Source organism: Rousettus aegyptiacus, unplaced genomic scaffold (genome assembly GCF_014176215.1).
Source record: "Rousettus aegyptiacus isolate mRouAeg1 unplaced genomic scaffold, mRouAeg1.p scaffold_m13_p_1, whole genome shotgun sequence".
Classification (NCBI taxonomy): Eukaryota; Metazoa; Chordata; class Mammalia; order Chiroptera; family Pteropodidae; genus Rousettus; species Rousettus aegyptiacus.
In genome coordinates, this window is record NW_023416284.1 from 170130233 (window position 1) to 170145699 (window position 15467).

The following is a 15467-nucleotide window of genomic DNA, read 5'->3' on the forward strand; positions in this document are numbered from 1 at the left end:
TGTATTCCCTTTTTTATATTAAATATCTTGCAGCTTACGACTTTTAAAAGTACAATTTCAAAATTTTTTTTTGAAATTGTTTTATGTCTTCCTCCTGGTTAAATGGATTCTAGTCTATTCCTTATATTGTAGACCACAGCTTCATTTGACCACAGCTTCATGCGTTTGTCTGGGAGGAGGATTGAGGCTCTTTCCACCCAGGCGCTAGAATGGAAGATGCATGAGCTCCGTGACAGGCTGCCACACAGAATCCTTTTACCTAATTATAATTGATTTAAGTATAAATGGTCACATGTGGCTAAGACGTAGATGGTGCAGCTCCAGAATTCGCACGTTACTTCCGCCACATTCTATTGTTTGAAGCAAGTCAGGAGGCCAACACGAGTTCGAGAGAGTGGAGAAATATACTGACTTTCTTAATGAGAGGAACAGCCACGATCCTCTGCATAGGGGCCTAGATATAGACGCATGGTTCATTATTATTATAATCCACAGCGCAGGATAAGGGGGAAAGAGAAGGTTAGGGTCGGCATGGGGGCTGGTGATATTGTACATACGTACAAAGGCATCTCAAAGACAGTGATATGTAAAGAGAGAGCTGAAGAAACTGAGGGAGGCAGCCATAAGAATATCTGGTCACAGAGCTATCCAGTCAGAGGGAACTGCAAGTCCAAAGGCCCCTGGGGACTGCTTGCCCGGCTTTGCAGGCTGGCACTGTCAGAGCCATGGGAGTGGAGGATGATGGCGACTACTTCTGTCAGTGAGATAAGTTCCGTGTTTATCTAGGGAGAGGAAGAATATTTGCTATTAATAAAATGATCAACAGCAAACTGAAATACTTAATGCTTACTTGCTGATAGATGATAGGAAAAAACTAACTTTGCATCCAAAAATTATTTACCAATAATTTGTAAAGTAGATAGTTCAAATAATCCAAAGCTAAGTGGAGTCTGCTAATGATTCCGATTTAGGATAATCAGATTTAGGGGACTTTGGTATATTCTCCTTGGCCGTAGTTTGAGCTCCTACATGGTATTTAATTCAGAAAGCATTCCTTATTATATTGTTTATTTCTCAAGCATATATTGAGTGCTTTCTATATATGGCTAGGCAGGCATTGGGGAGAATTTCAAATGATTAAGACATGAGCCTTACCTTGGAAGAACTGACAATACATCAGGACGAGCTGTGTTAGAGGAATACAAAATACTTAGGGACAAAATACTTTGGAAACACTGAGGTTGGAACATGTTAACCGTGTGGGATGAGCTGTTACTTTGCAGGTGGGTGGGGATGGAGGTTAGAAAATAAACACATTACCTAGAACACTTCTTTGGGAGAAAGAACAGAATTATTATTGTAATAACAATTTTGAGATAACATAACATGACATTCACTCCATTGAAGTGTACAGTGCAGTGGCTTTTAGTATATTCCCAGAGTCATACGACCATCATCACAATCTCGTTTTAGAACATTTTCATTATCCCCAAAAGAAACCTCATGCTTATGAATAATCAATTCCCCATCTCTCCCCCTCTCTCTCAGCCTTAAGGAATCACTAATCTACTTTCCGTCTCTGTACACTTACCTATTTGGGCATTCCATAGTAACAGGCTTTTGTCTGTCTGGTTTCTTTCACGTAGTATGTTTTACAGATTCATCCATGTTGTATCATGTATCAGTATTTCATTCATTTCATTGCTGAATAAGATTCCATTGTATGGATATACAACATTTTGTTCATTCATTCACCAATCGATGGATGTTTTAGGTTGTGCCCACATTTTGGCTATTATGAATAACATTGCTGTGAACACTTGTGGACAAGTTTTTATGTGAACATAGAGTTTCGTTTCTCTTGGGTATATGCCTAGGAGTGGACTTGCCCAATCACATGGTAACTCTATGTTTAACATTTTAAGGAATTACCAGATTGTTTTTCAAAGTGGCTGTACCATTTTATTTATCATTCCACCAGCAGTGTATGAGGGTTCTAAATTTTTCATATCCTCGCCAATACTTATTATTGCCTGATAACAGAATTGTTTTGAATGAAAATATAAAGTCATTAAAATAGAAAAAATTCTAATTAGATTATGTTATTTAAGGCAGACCATATATGTCATGTGATAGTGAACCTAAAGCTGAATGCTACTTTGTAGCTCTGTATACAAAACAACTCTGTTGGAGTCTAATTATCTTATCATTAATGTTCACCAGGTGGTTAGGAAATGCTGGTTTTTCTTTTTGTCTAATTGAGAGGTAAAGGGTGGTGAAATGATTATATATGTAATGCCGTTGAAAGTTAAGCCCATAACTGACATGCAATTAAATATAATTGAAATAGGACAAATTGAATAACAAAATTAAATTTGCAAAATAGAGTATGAACAGATATTATTAAATGTATGCCGTTCTCTAGGATACTTGGGTGGTGAGTTGGCATCAGGGCTGGAGACCCACAGTTTTTACTTAGGTGGTGTGGTTCCCACCTGCCCGTGCTTGCCTTCTTTCCTTTTCTACCTTGGCATATCAAAGGAGTTCATGAGACATTCCCTGTCAACACGCTGTGCAGAGCAGATTGTTTTTGAAGTGTTGGAGTTTAATGTAATGAGGAAGGAAAATAGATTCATCAGTCCTGTGTGGCTCTCTCGGACTCTTGGTTTGTTTTTTATGAATCTAGGTGACCTGACAATATTGTAAAAAAACAAAAATGTAAATCTAACAGTCACCCCCTACACTGACCAGCTCTTCACTGGCTTCCCAGCATGCATTACTGGGTAAGTCTCAGATGCTTAGGACGCCATATAGTGGTCTTTGTGACTTGATATCTGTCCACCTTGGCTGTTACTGCTTTATCTGCTCTAAATATATGGAGTTCCCTGAATACACACAATGTCATACTCTCTTATTCTTCTGCTAGCGTTTAGTTTCCTCTGTCGAGACTGCCCTTCTCCTTCTGCAAGACTCAGTTTAGACACTTCGTCCACCAGGAAGCACTTCAGAGCCACCTAAGCTCTACTAGGTCCCAAGGTACTGATGTGGGTGCCTCATTCATTACAGTGGAAGAAAACAGAGAAGGTCCTTGGCCTTGTGGAGATTATACTTTATCTGAGAGATACAGACAATAAACACATAATAACTAAATATTTACCTAGCATATTACAAAGTGACAAGTGTAGGAAGTACGCAAATGGTTAAGCCGAGTGACAGGGCTGGGAAATGTAAGGAAAAGGTGGAATGCTACATTAAACAAGGTGGGTGCCTGGATTTCACTGAGAAAGCCTCGTGGGATGAGGGAATCTGCCATGTGGGTGTCTGGGCAGAGCCAGCTGCCAGTCAGCGAAATTATCCATTGTGAGAGCATTCATGTTAAATTGATGAAATTCCAGCCATCGAGGAAGTTGACAGGTCAATTTTCCCAATTATCCTTTCTGTAGACATATATATATATATATATATATATATATATATATATATATATAAACATATATACATATATACATATATATATGCGTGTGTACACACACACACACACACACACATATCCATTTAGATTTTTGAAATTCTAAAAATAGATTCAAGACCAATCTCCCTTTACCATCTCTCCTCCCTAGACCCCTCCCCGATGCTCACTTTGAAGACTAATAATGATCTAGAACTCTCCCGGTCAGAAATTACGGTATACCTAAGTCGTGTGGGTCACATTATCTTCTCTCCCCACCGTGAGATCTGGATTCACCGTCTGTGAAATATCTGCCTCGTACTGCTCCAGGTTCCCCGGGGACCGCCCCTGCTTCCGCTCTGCCTTCTCTGTGTCACATTCCTTTATGTTCCGTCGTCTTTCAGTTTTTCATTTCTTCCCACATCATCAACCAGTCGGTGTTTCCCGGGTCCTCTTTTGTGCCAGGCCTCTCAATGCTGACTGTGAAACCTTCATCTTACTTGATAAACCAGAGCGAGGAGGTGTTTTTTCTGGCTCCTTCACCTTCTCCTGAGCAGCGCGCCTGCGGTGGGTGTGTTCCTGGCACTCCCCTTCCAAAAGGAAGAAATCTAGCATAGCCCTTGCACGTCATTTAAAGAATCTTTCCTGCTCCCGCATTTACCGGTTAAGTTTTGGGTTTTGAGGATAAATATTCTTGACCACTAAAATGTTCATCAATAATGCTGCTAAATTACCTACTATTTTTCCCTATTGTCTTTTAGGCAACATGCATTCTCATATCATTATTTTATATTTCTCACAGGTTTTGAAAGTAAATACTAGGAGTATTTCCATTCAGCTGGAGCTTCTTGCTCTAACAATAAATCTATGTTAAAAGAAGAATTGACTACTCAGGACCTGTAGATGTATATGTGTATATTTCTAGATTAAAAATGTATTTTCCCCATTTTTCTTCTGTCTCCTTTATTTCTGTGTAACAGAAACTTTAAATGTCAGAAGATCATCTTGTTCTCCTGCAATGTCACACCTGGGGACTTCTTCACAAGTTGCATTTCTTAAATAGATATAGTGGAGGTTTTGTCACTCTTCCCCCAACATAGTTATTTTATGCTTGTAGGTGATAATTGATCTGAGAATTGCCTTGTGCTTGCTTCATGGTCAGTCTTTGGTTATATAGATGCTAAGAAGGACACATAAACGTTATCTATGGATTTCAGAGAAAGTGTTATTTCATCTCATATCTTGTACTTTATTACTATGTTTAAATTGTGGGTTGGTGTTTACTTTCTTTTAGTTTAAATTTTTAATCTTAATTTTACATAATTTAAAATTCAAAAATATTTACAGTGCTTATCACAAAAAAAAAAACAGCATTCTGTCACTCCATTTCTATATACTTCTCACCCCTCCCTACCCGGGAAGGTCCTTTTCAACATTATTAGCAGTACTTTCTGGTGTTTAGCTCCATTTTTTTTTACATCATATGAATATTTTGGTATTTCTGGATTTTTAATGTTTACTTTTTATTTATTGTGAAAAATGAGAATTTAGCCTAGAAATACCTCATCACCCCAACATATTTATGTCAAATGCTCTTAAGAACAGTAGCTATGTTCAGAAAGACTTTATCGATTCTAAAATACTACGAGAGTGTGATATTTGAGAACATAAACAAATAAACTTTCATAATGTGTTGTCAGGGAACTGCATTAAAAGCAAAATATTAGAGCCAGTAGGTGTTTATGTGCATAACTTAAGAGGATAACAATATTAGCAATGATTTTTGATTTAGCTATAGCATTAAAATAGCACATGAGAAAATCTCGACTTACTCTTCTCCTACAGTAGTAACAGCTGAGTTTTGTTTTTAAATTCTAGTCAATTAGTCTTAATCATCACAGATTTTATAGGAGCAGGGGTGAAAGTTTAACCCTAGTTAAAAGAACAAAAGTACTGAAGACAAACTGTTCTGAGCATCATAGATATGCATGAAAAACCTTACAAAGGAAAAATCGTAATTGCCTCAGCATGAGATATGGAACGTATTTTAAGATAATTGGAGACAGTCTTTCATGTGTTTTCTTTGGTTTTGTTTTTATTTCATGTACTTTAATTTGTTTCTATCGCTTATTTTTTCTTAATATATTCTAAAGAACGTAAAACACTTCTGAGGATCTCATTATTTGTGAAATTACCTTCTTCTGTACCATTGGATGTAACTTTTTTTGTCTTATTAAAAAAAAAAGTGCCTTAAAACAGGCTATTATATTTTAGCAATCTGACAGTAGTGATAACCCTAAAGGTACATCTTGTGTAAATTCAAATATACTGTAACAGTTTCCCTGAGGTGAACATTGTAAAGTGTTCTCCTTTTTTGCATATTTAAATTCTACAGGAATCATCTTTTTCCTTTTATTCATTTGTTTCATCATTCATATGTGTAAAATTTACATTTTTCACTTCCAATCTCACGTAAATGCTGGTTATTAGTCATCCCATTAACAAGTGTGGTCAGAAGTGGTCTAATTTAAGATGTTTTTTAACTTGGTGAACACATTAGTTTACAAATTAAACTTTTGCTTCTTTTTGCAAAGGCACTGAGACGAGAGTTAAAGGAGAAAGAGTATTCTGTCCTGAATGCTATAGATCAAGCTCGAGTTTTCCTGGCTGATCAGCCAATTGAGGCCCCTGAAGAACCAAGGAGAAACCTACAATCAAAAACAGGTGAGACCGGCTTCTTTCGTACATCAAAACAACACATCTGAGAAAATAAACAATTAAAATTAAGTAAGAAATTTTCTTTGAGCATTTTAGGATCTGATATTTAAAAATTTTCTTACAGTATTTCAGGATCTGATATTAAAATTTTTTCTTCTAGAAATGATTGAATCAAATAAATTATTTAGCAAATGTCTACATTCTTTCTTAAACGAAATGATCCTCTATGTCCATATCATTATTAAAAAGGAAATTACAGAAAATTTGATTTATTAAAAAGCACACTGGCATTAAAAACAATTTAAGAAATAAAAATGAACATTTCTTATATTTAAACAGATTACATAGGAAATAATTGCAAATAAAGGAATGACATTTAAATACAATAGTAAATATATAAAATATTTAAATATCTCTAAAGTAAGATTTTTTTAAACTTGTTTTTCCAGAATACTTTTTAAAATAAGATACAAAAGTGCCTTTCTTTTACAAGCAAACAATAGAATTTGATTTAAAAATAATAACCTGTACTATTGGTGTACTTTGGCTTAGAATTGAAATAATAACTGCCTTAGCAAATAGCAATAAATCACAGTAAATGCAAGAGATGAATTTTGGTGCCAGCTTATATCTTTATTATGATTTTTCATTGTTGATAACAAGAGCATTCTGTTGCATTTTTTAAAAATAAACATACATTTGAAATAATTTTCAGTCGTTCATTTCACATAATCAAAGCAGACCTGCAAGGCTGCCCATGGCTCTGTCCAGCAGTGTTAATTCACGAACATTCTTACTTGGAAGTACAGTTGGAAAATGCTCTCTTTGTGGCTCAAACTGGATCAGGCATTTGGACAGGCAGCCATATTTCTACTTGGCCTTACTCAGGGAAGTTCTACTTTAGTCTGAGTAAATTTCCCATCAAGGTCCTGATTTTCTTGACCCTTTAAGCTTACTTTTATATGTAGGTCTGTGAGATACACACAGCATTATTATAATCTTTTTTAGCAATAGTTTTTATTTTCTGCAGGTGGGGTCACCAGTTTACCAAGGATCTAAGACATTGCTGAGTCTCCGCCTTTCAGCAAACCCCATACATAGTCTTCAAATCTCTCATAATCATTATTTCTACCTTCGAAGACTTATTCTGAGTACTGTTATATATAAATCATATGCACATGTACACACATACAACATACATGTGTGCATACGCACACACGTGTGTATAGTGGGTGCCTTCTACACAGTCATTGAGTGAATGGATACCTAAGTTGAGCACTCTTAGGTATGGTGGGAAGTGATTTGGTTCAAGGGAGAAGGATGGCCATGCTGGGCAGCATCATCCAAAGCAGCAGCACTGCAGTGAGGAGCAGAGTGGCTGCGTGTCAGGGAACTTGGTCAGCCTGGCCTGGAGGCCAAGCACTTGTGCCTGGACAAGGCAGCATGAGTGAGGAGCTGGTACATGCTGTCTGGTTCCGGTTACAGAGGCCCTGGAAAGTCAGGCAGAACATTCCAAGTTAATACAGCAAGAAAGAAGGTGCTATTGTAGTTTATTTTTAAGCTTGGAAGAAAAATAAGTTCCCTTGTCTCACCTTATCCAATTTAAAGTCTGCCTTAAATCTGCTTTTCACATCTCCTTGCTTCCTCAGTACTTTTCAGAGAATAGAGGAAACATTTTCTATAACAAGCTATTTTATAACAGTAAAAAAGTGTTGTATCACTAAAGCTTCACTTTGCTATAAATTTTCCTCCTCAGTGGTCAGTTTAAGGCGGAAAAAAAAAACAACCCACACATTATATTTTGAATTTTTATTTTGCTGTTATATTCAAGATGCTTCTAAGCCCCAATTTTACATGTTATAATTGGGAGGCAAGGGGAAAAGTCATGTTAATTTAACTTTATGACTTTTTTGTTTTTTGTAGGTTTTTTAATTTTTTTTTTTTTCGAATAGCAATTTTCATGCTTTCTCCTTTCCTGACATTATTTTCTGTAATGCTGGCTGATTTTACCTGTTTTGAAAATGAAAGAAAATTATCCATAATAGCTTTTATACTCTTGTTGTTTATCATGACTTTTGTATAGCTGCTCTCAGAAATAGGAAGCATTTGAACATTAGTTTTCTTGTGTGATGCTGCTTAAAGTTTAGTGCTGGAGAGGATGGAGCAGGGAGAAATCATATGATTTTAAAAATTCTATTTAGTAAGCATATATTTACTGAGCATGCTATGTGTACTGTGCCAGAGGGGCACACCCAAATGGCACCATCTCTTTACTCTTAAGTAACTATTCCAGAAAATACTTTTCTCCGTGATTTTACTCTCCCAATGCCTTTTTTCCTCCAGCTCCTATTTTCATTTGGTTCTGTTATCAATTATGGTGTCATATGTATATATATCTTTTTTTTTTTTTAATGGTAGGCTATGGAGCTTTATGGTATTACTGAGTAGCACAGGTGTGAGTTGTTCTTGGTCATCTGTTAATCGATAAATGCTATTAAAAACAAGGAAACAATTTCAACTAAATGATCAGTTGCTGACAGAGAATCTCATCAGATATATTTGCTTAGATATTCCTCCTCCGCCTCAGTTTTATTGAGATATGATTGACATGTAACATTAATTAAGTTTAAGGTATATGACAATATAATGATTTGGTAAATATATATAATTTGTGATCACCACAGTTAACATCCATTATCTCATATGGTTACAAGTAATTTTTCCTTGTGACGAGGACTTCTAAGATCTGCTGTTAGCAACTTTCTCATATGTATACTTTAAATATTTAAAAATCACTACTAATATTACTTTCATAATTTAGACCCTTACCATTTTTGGCTAAGACCTTTTGCAATACTTTCTTAATTGGTATCTGTGCATTAACATAGACACAACAGTAATTATCTGAAACACAGAGCTGGCATTTGCTCCCTCGGTTTGAAACCCTCCAGGAGCCTTGGCATGGAATCCGAGCTCCTTTCCTGGCACACAGGCTGCACAGTGATTTCGCCTCAGTTTTCTTGTGTGGCAGCATCTCATGCCTCTCTCTCTGTGCCAGGCTAGTGTCCATTCAACACCAAACTTCCCATGGTCTTCTCTGCAGGTAATGGGCCGACTTGCCTTTATCCTGTTGCCCATCCTGATTTTTCTGCCTCTAGGTCCCTCTTACCTGATTTGCAACTCTTTCCTCATTTGGCAGCCTAACCCCTGCTCACCTGTCCCCCTCGACTCAGACTTCTGTCCTCCTGCACCCTTTCCACTCCCAGCTCTCCTCTGTGCTTCCCTGGCCCCTGTCATCTCTCTGTCAGCGACATCTGTGTCTGAACCTCAGCTTAGTAGTCTTTGTCATTTATTGAGAATCTGAAAGAATGTGAAAAATGATCTAAGCAGCCAAGATAGATATTGTATAGAAAACAGTGAAGAGCCAATGAGCTCAGAGAAAAGCCCCTTTTCGAGAAGTACAGTTGACCCTTAAACAGTGCGGGTTTCAACTACGTAGATCCAATTGTCTACAGTTTTTTTCAATAAATACCGCAAATGTATTATCTCTTTCTGATGATTTTCTTAATATTTTCTTTTCTCCAGCTTACTTTATTGTAAGAATATAGTGTATAATACATTCGACATACAAAATAGGTATCTGTCAACTGTTTATGTTATCGGTAAAGCTTCCAATCAGCAGTAGACTTTTAGTAGTTAAGTTTTTCAGGAGTCAAAACTTAGACTCAGTTTTTAACTGTGCAAGGGCCAGTGTCCCTGACTACTCCCCTCCCCCTGCATTGTTCAAAGGCCAACTATAATTTTTAATTGAACCAGAATTATCTGAATAATTACAGAAATTGTATGATGTTCAGAACTTTGACACTAGTCCCTTTATCTTGTTTGAGTAATATGGAACGCCTTAATTTTATTTATTCTTTATAATGTCAATATATAATTTTTTTGCCCTTAATGCTAATGCTGTTGAATTGTTTTTCACTTTATTTAGGCATCAGGTTTATATGTGTTTAAAGTGGAACAATAGAACAGTAGATCTCTCATCATTTATATTATTCTTTGACTTTTCAGACCACTTTTGTATTCTCCTCTCTCAGTGAGTTGGGCAGATCATACAGTATGCCTTGTTTTTAAAGAAATAGAAACACAAAGGTCAAGAAAATATTGTGGTGCTGACCAGGGTCATCAGTTAATGTCGGGGAGACCCAGGAACAGAGCACGAGCTGCTGTATTCGTGACCTTCCTGAGCCATCCCTTCATTTTCATCTCCATTCTCTCTCTCTGCTCATCGGCCATGGACCTCATAGCTCTGTCTTAACTTTCAGTATCAGGAACATCTCAACCCTGTCCAAATGTCCCTTGGCTTCTCCCATGTTCTCCCAACCTCCCCTTCATATTTTCAGTCCCAGATTTGGATTCCTTTGAAAACCGCACAGCTGCGTAGTGATGGTAGATGAGTAAGACAGCATTGGGATGCAGCCACAGTTGTTCTGAGCCCATTCGCACCCCCAGACCTTTTGAGGTAATCGGGGCATGCATATGCCTTCTTACCTACTTATTATCTACAGTTCAGATTAACAGTCAAATTTGCACAAGTGAGTTAGAGCCTCACATCTGCATCCTTCTCTCAACACCACATGCACATGTGGGCAGGTGCATATAAAGATGCAGGTATGGACACATGTGTGCACGCACACGCACACACACACACACTTTATGATTTGAAGTCATGGTATTCATTATTAATAAAATTGCTAGCATTTTAATAGGATATTTCCCCTCTGAAAGTTTTGAGGAAATTGTACAATTCACTGTATTGTGGGTTTAGGAAAGTTCTTTTCCTCTCTTCGGCTTTTGACTTTAAGACATGAAAAGATTGCATTATTTTGTTCATAAATTTCCCCTTAGTCTTCTTTAAAATTTATTTCAGTCAAGGCATTACTATTACTGCAATTATATTTTATTCCAGGTGATCTGAACATTATTTCTTATTCAGCTAGGTGTAGTTGGTTAGTTTATTTTGTGTCATTTAAATGATAGTCACAGAAAAAAAAAAACCCAGCTTTTACTTTAGTTTGTTCATTCATTTATACTTTTGTGTATGTAGTGTATAGTGTATATAGTTGTGTATGTGTATATATATGTGTGTGTGTGTGTATGTATGTATGTTTATTCATACAAACCTTTATGAAGTTATATATTATTGTACCTGTGATTAATGGTTAATAATCATCTTTTCAGACAAATTTTTCCTCTTTGGTCGTTGACAGCTGGCTCTGTATATTTAGCAGTTGTTAATATTTTAACTCAGGGTATACTGTTTCAGTTGTTAAATATTTAGTTATTAAATGTTCATAATATTTTAGAAAGCCAATTATTAGGACTATTTTTTCTCCTATGCGAAATCTCACATATTTTATGGTATAACAAAGAAGTAATAAGTGACATTTTTCAGTCCACTATGTCAGTGCATTTTATGCCAGTATTAGCAACCTTGTGCAAATAAAATTTCATGACCATTAAAATGAGTCAAAATATAAAATTAACATATACGTTAGTAGAAGTTACTTTTATACCTCTTCTCAGTGTAACTTAAGGTTATACTAAAAAATGGCAGTAATTATTTCCTTGCATCTCATAATATGAAACCAAATTACACAACCCAAGTAATTAGGCTAGTAAAACTAATGGGTGTTTTTCCACGGGGCATATTTTTTTTGTTTCCGTAATAATATCTTTATTAATTAGAAACCCATTCATTGTAAATGACAGACATCCAACTTCCGTACTCATGGGCATGAGGAGGAATGTATCAACCCCCATACTCAAATTACAGCAAGGGCAAGGACTCCACTGGAAAGGCCAGCCTCAGGGACTGGAATGCCACCCAGAAGCCTTTTCTCCATGTCTTTCTTTCTGCCTCTTTTCACAAGTTTTCATTTTCTTAGCTTTTCTCGTGACCATATACTTCACACCCTCATGCCAGAGAGGTGCAGATGTTTTTTTAGATTTAGTGCATTCTAAGATTCAAGTAACATGGAGCTCAGGGTCTGCTGGGATGGGCAGGTCCTCTGTATAAACATGTTCGATGGAGAAAGAACCCACCCCGAAAGGAAGAGAGAGGAGCAAAACGGTAGTAAACGTGGATGTTCACAAGCCAACATTTTTATCAGGTGCTTATAGTGTGCGGGGCATCGCCAAGCACCTTCATGCCTTCTTTCCTTTAATTCTCACAACGGCTCTTTGAGGTGTGAATACTCGTCACCACCCACTTGACAGGTGAGGAAACTGAGACTGAGAGGTTTGGAAGCACACTGTCAGCCAAGTGCTTCCCACCCTGAAACCCCTACTCAGGCTTGTCGCTAAACTTGCTGCTCCTAACCATCATAGTCTGCTATCTTAGCTACCCCAATAATCAAAGTGATTATAGATCATTCAGTAGAAACATGATTTTATTTTCTGTTTTTGTCTACTTAAAAAAATTTCATACAGTAATGAAATATATTCATAACTGTTGCTTTTTTTTTTTTTTAACTGAAAATGTCAGGCTGCTTAATAGAATGACATACCAGTTCACTGATTTCCTAGCACCGAGGGAGAAGGTGTTTAGACAGTATTAGACTTTGTCATTTTAATTTTCATATAAAAACTTGGCAGATAAATAATTGCTTTCAGGCCTGTAGACCAAGAAAATAATTTAATTAGCTTCTCGAGTCCAAATTAGATCAGTAAAGTTGTAATGCGTGAAAAAGCACAGAAAACTATAATGTTACTTTCGTTTTCAGTGCTCTTTGCTATATAGCAGCAATGTGTTCCCTCCCAATTTAAAGTTTCTATAATGTATGGATGGATGTAATGAATCTAGTCTTTAACTTTCCTAAAATATAATGAGCCACCTCAGTAACCTTATTGATTGCATAAAAGTTTCAAAAACTTTTTGGCCTGCTAATGAATATCATCGTAATGAAATCCGACTCGAATAAACAAATTAAACATTCCCGATGAAGAATTATATGATAACAAAAATTAGTTTTATGGACACAGCATTTTTTTAAAAAATGAATTGTTCACATCTGTTATGTTCTCTAATCACTGTTACAACCATCCATAAATTTCATTTGGCTCATAAAAAAGATGGTAATAATTTACATATATGTATTTTATTGTAATCAACATCTGGGATGTAACTTTCAAATTTAAACACAGAATAAGAGGATACTAAACTCTTCCTGTGGAGCTGTACTTACTTTGTTGTTGTTCCTCTTGAAAGCTGGAGGCTTCAAGAGTGAATTAGAGGGTTTGCCGTTTTTGGAAAAAATGGAATCCTAGCAAAGGCATGCAGTCTCCTCTTTCATAGAACTCCTCACTTATTTTGACAGTTTGTAAACATGAGACATGCCTAACTTCTTTTATAAGAATGGCTCAGCTTGGGTAGGAAGCTCAACACTTCTTTCCTTTCTTGATCAATCCTTAGCCGCCGTGTACCACAGGAGAGCAGCCTGGGGAGGGATGGGCAGGACTGTGGCAAGAAACAGAATACTTTTAATCTAAGACTCTCGTCCTGTGATTTTTGAAGGAGAAAGGGAAGAGGTTTTTTTTTTTTTTTCTTTCCCCATGTCAAAGATATTAGACAGAGATTTATTCTTTTATTTAACAAGAGCTTATTGAATGCCTACCCTGTACCAGATGATATTCTAGATATTGATGACGCAGCAGTGAACAAAACATATCTTTGCCCTCCCAAAACTTACCTTCCCAGCTTCTCTTCTCCCCTTTCAGTGTTACCGTCCTGTTCACCGTGTCCTGCCTGCTGTGTCCAGACAGACGCCTGCCTTGAATGAGTTACAGAACTGCCCTTAGTGTGAGGAAATTCAGGGAATGTTCAGGTATAGAAAATTGAAAGCTGGATCTCAGGTTAGGTCTGTTCCAGGGCCTCTCCACCGTTCCTGCTCCTTTCCTTGGAGGTTAATCTTAATCATCTGTTCCTTCTTCTTCCTCAGTTACATGCTGGGTTTATTTACTTAGGCCCGCTTTACTGGAAGAGTATAACTTTTAAAAGTATTTGATCTCTCTAGTTTACCTTCATTCGCTTTTGATCAGAAATGCTATTTATCTCCCTCCATGGTGTGATCTGTGTTCCTGTTTCCCCTCCATGCTCCCCCACCCTTGTTAATACCTTGCATTTTGCAATTGTGGAAGATATTCTTTACTTTGGAATATGCTTTTTCCTAAATGCATCTGTTTGTGTTCACTGTCCCCCCCCCCCCCCACATCCCCTTTTTAAAAAGAACTTGAGACGTCCCTTGGCAAAATGGATAGATCCATACTATCATACCCCCGCTGAAAGATTTCGGCTATGCATTAGCGGTTATCTACTCTGGGTAGCCTCTTACTATTGTCATCTTTATAATTTATTAGGTGAACATAATTAGAAACATTACGGTAATCAGCTAATGGCACTTGATGATGTACTTACAATCAGATTCATAATGAATTGTTGTCATCAGTCACCATGTAGAATAGGCAATGGGCAGGGTCCTCTTAAACACCGATCATTTCAAAGAGATTAAGTTGATCTTAATCATGTAATCAGAGGAAATTTTCAGAAGAATTTATTTCCCATTTTAATCAGAAGCATGTTTTGGTCATTAGAAGAGAGAGAAAAGCAGGGAGAAATGGAAGTTAATGAAGAGAGAATAAGTTTAGACGAGTCTCTAAAAATATGAGGACATGTTTTTTCTCTTGAATTCTTATTGGCCTATCAACTTGGTTTTCTTATTGTGAAAAGCTCTATAGATGTCTATACCTCCCAGTCTTAGTAATACAATAATAAAAGAAATGAAAGAAATTAACTTTTTTTGAGGCACTACTATGTGCCAGGCTTGTGTCAATAGTTTAATAGATAGTAACCGAGGTTCAAAGAGATAAGGAATATATCTATGATGATATAAATACTTAGCATTGGAACTAGCATATGACATCCTAATCTTTCCTTGCTCCAAATTATATAGGAGTTAAGATGCTACTTTGGAGAATGTTTTTCTGTATTTTCATATGTGTTTTTCTATATTTGTTTTTCTTAATGTTTCCTTTTCAACTCTTGATGAAATATAACAGTACAATTATGCATACATGCAAAAAAAGCACATAGTACAAATAAGATGTTTGGAATTACCACACTTGAAATGACTGTAAAACCTCTTTCACAATAAAACCCTTTTTATAAATGCTTTACATGGATATGAGGAGGAGGAGGAATTAAAAATAAGTAGAAAGATTTTCACTTAAAATTATAAAGTTGAGC

The 15467-nt window shown here is 36.5% G+C and overlaps 1 protein-coding gene across 8 annotated transcripts in view; it reads left to right on the forward strand.

The window, feature by feature from the left end:
• The window catches only part of UTRN (utrophin), a 446823-nt gene that overhangs the window by 332864 nt on the left and 98492 nt on the right, over nucleotides 1–15467 (forward strand). For all 8 annotated transcript variants that reach the window (XM_036222314.1, XM_036222327.1, XM_036222319.1 and 5 more), the window contains one exon: nucleotides 6043–6172. In XM_036222314.1, coding sequence (XP_036078207.1) covers nucleotides 6043–6172 — 130 coding nt within the window. The remainder of the gene's footprint in view (nucleotides 1–6042; nucleotides 6173–15467) is intronic.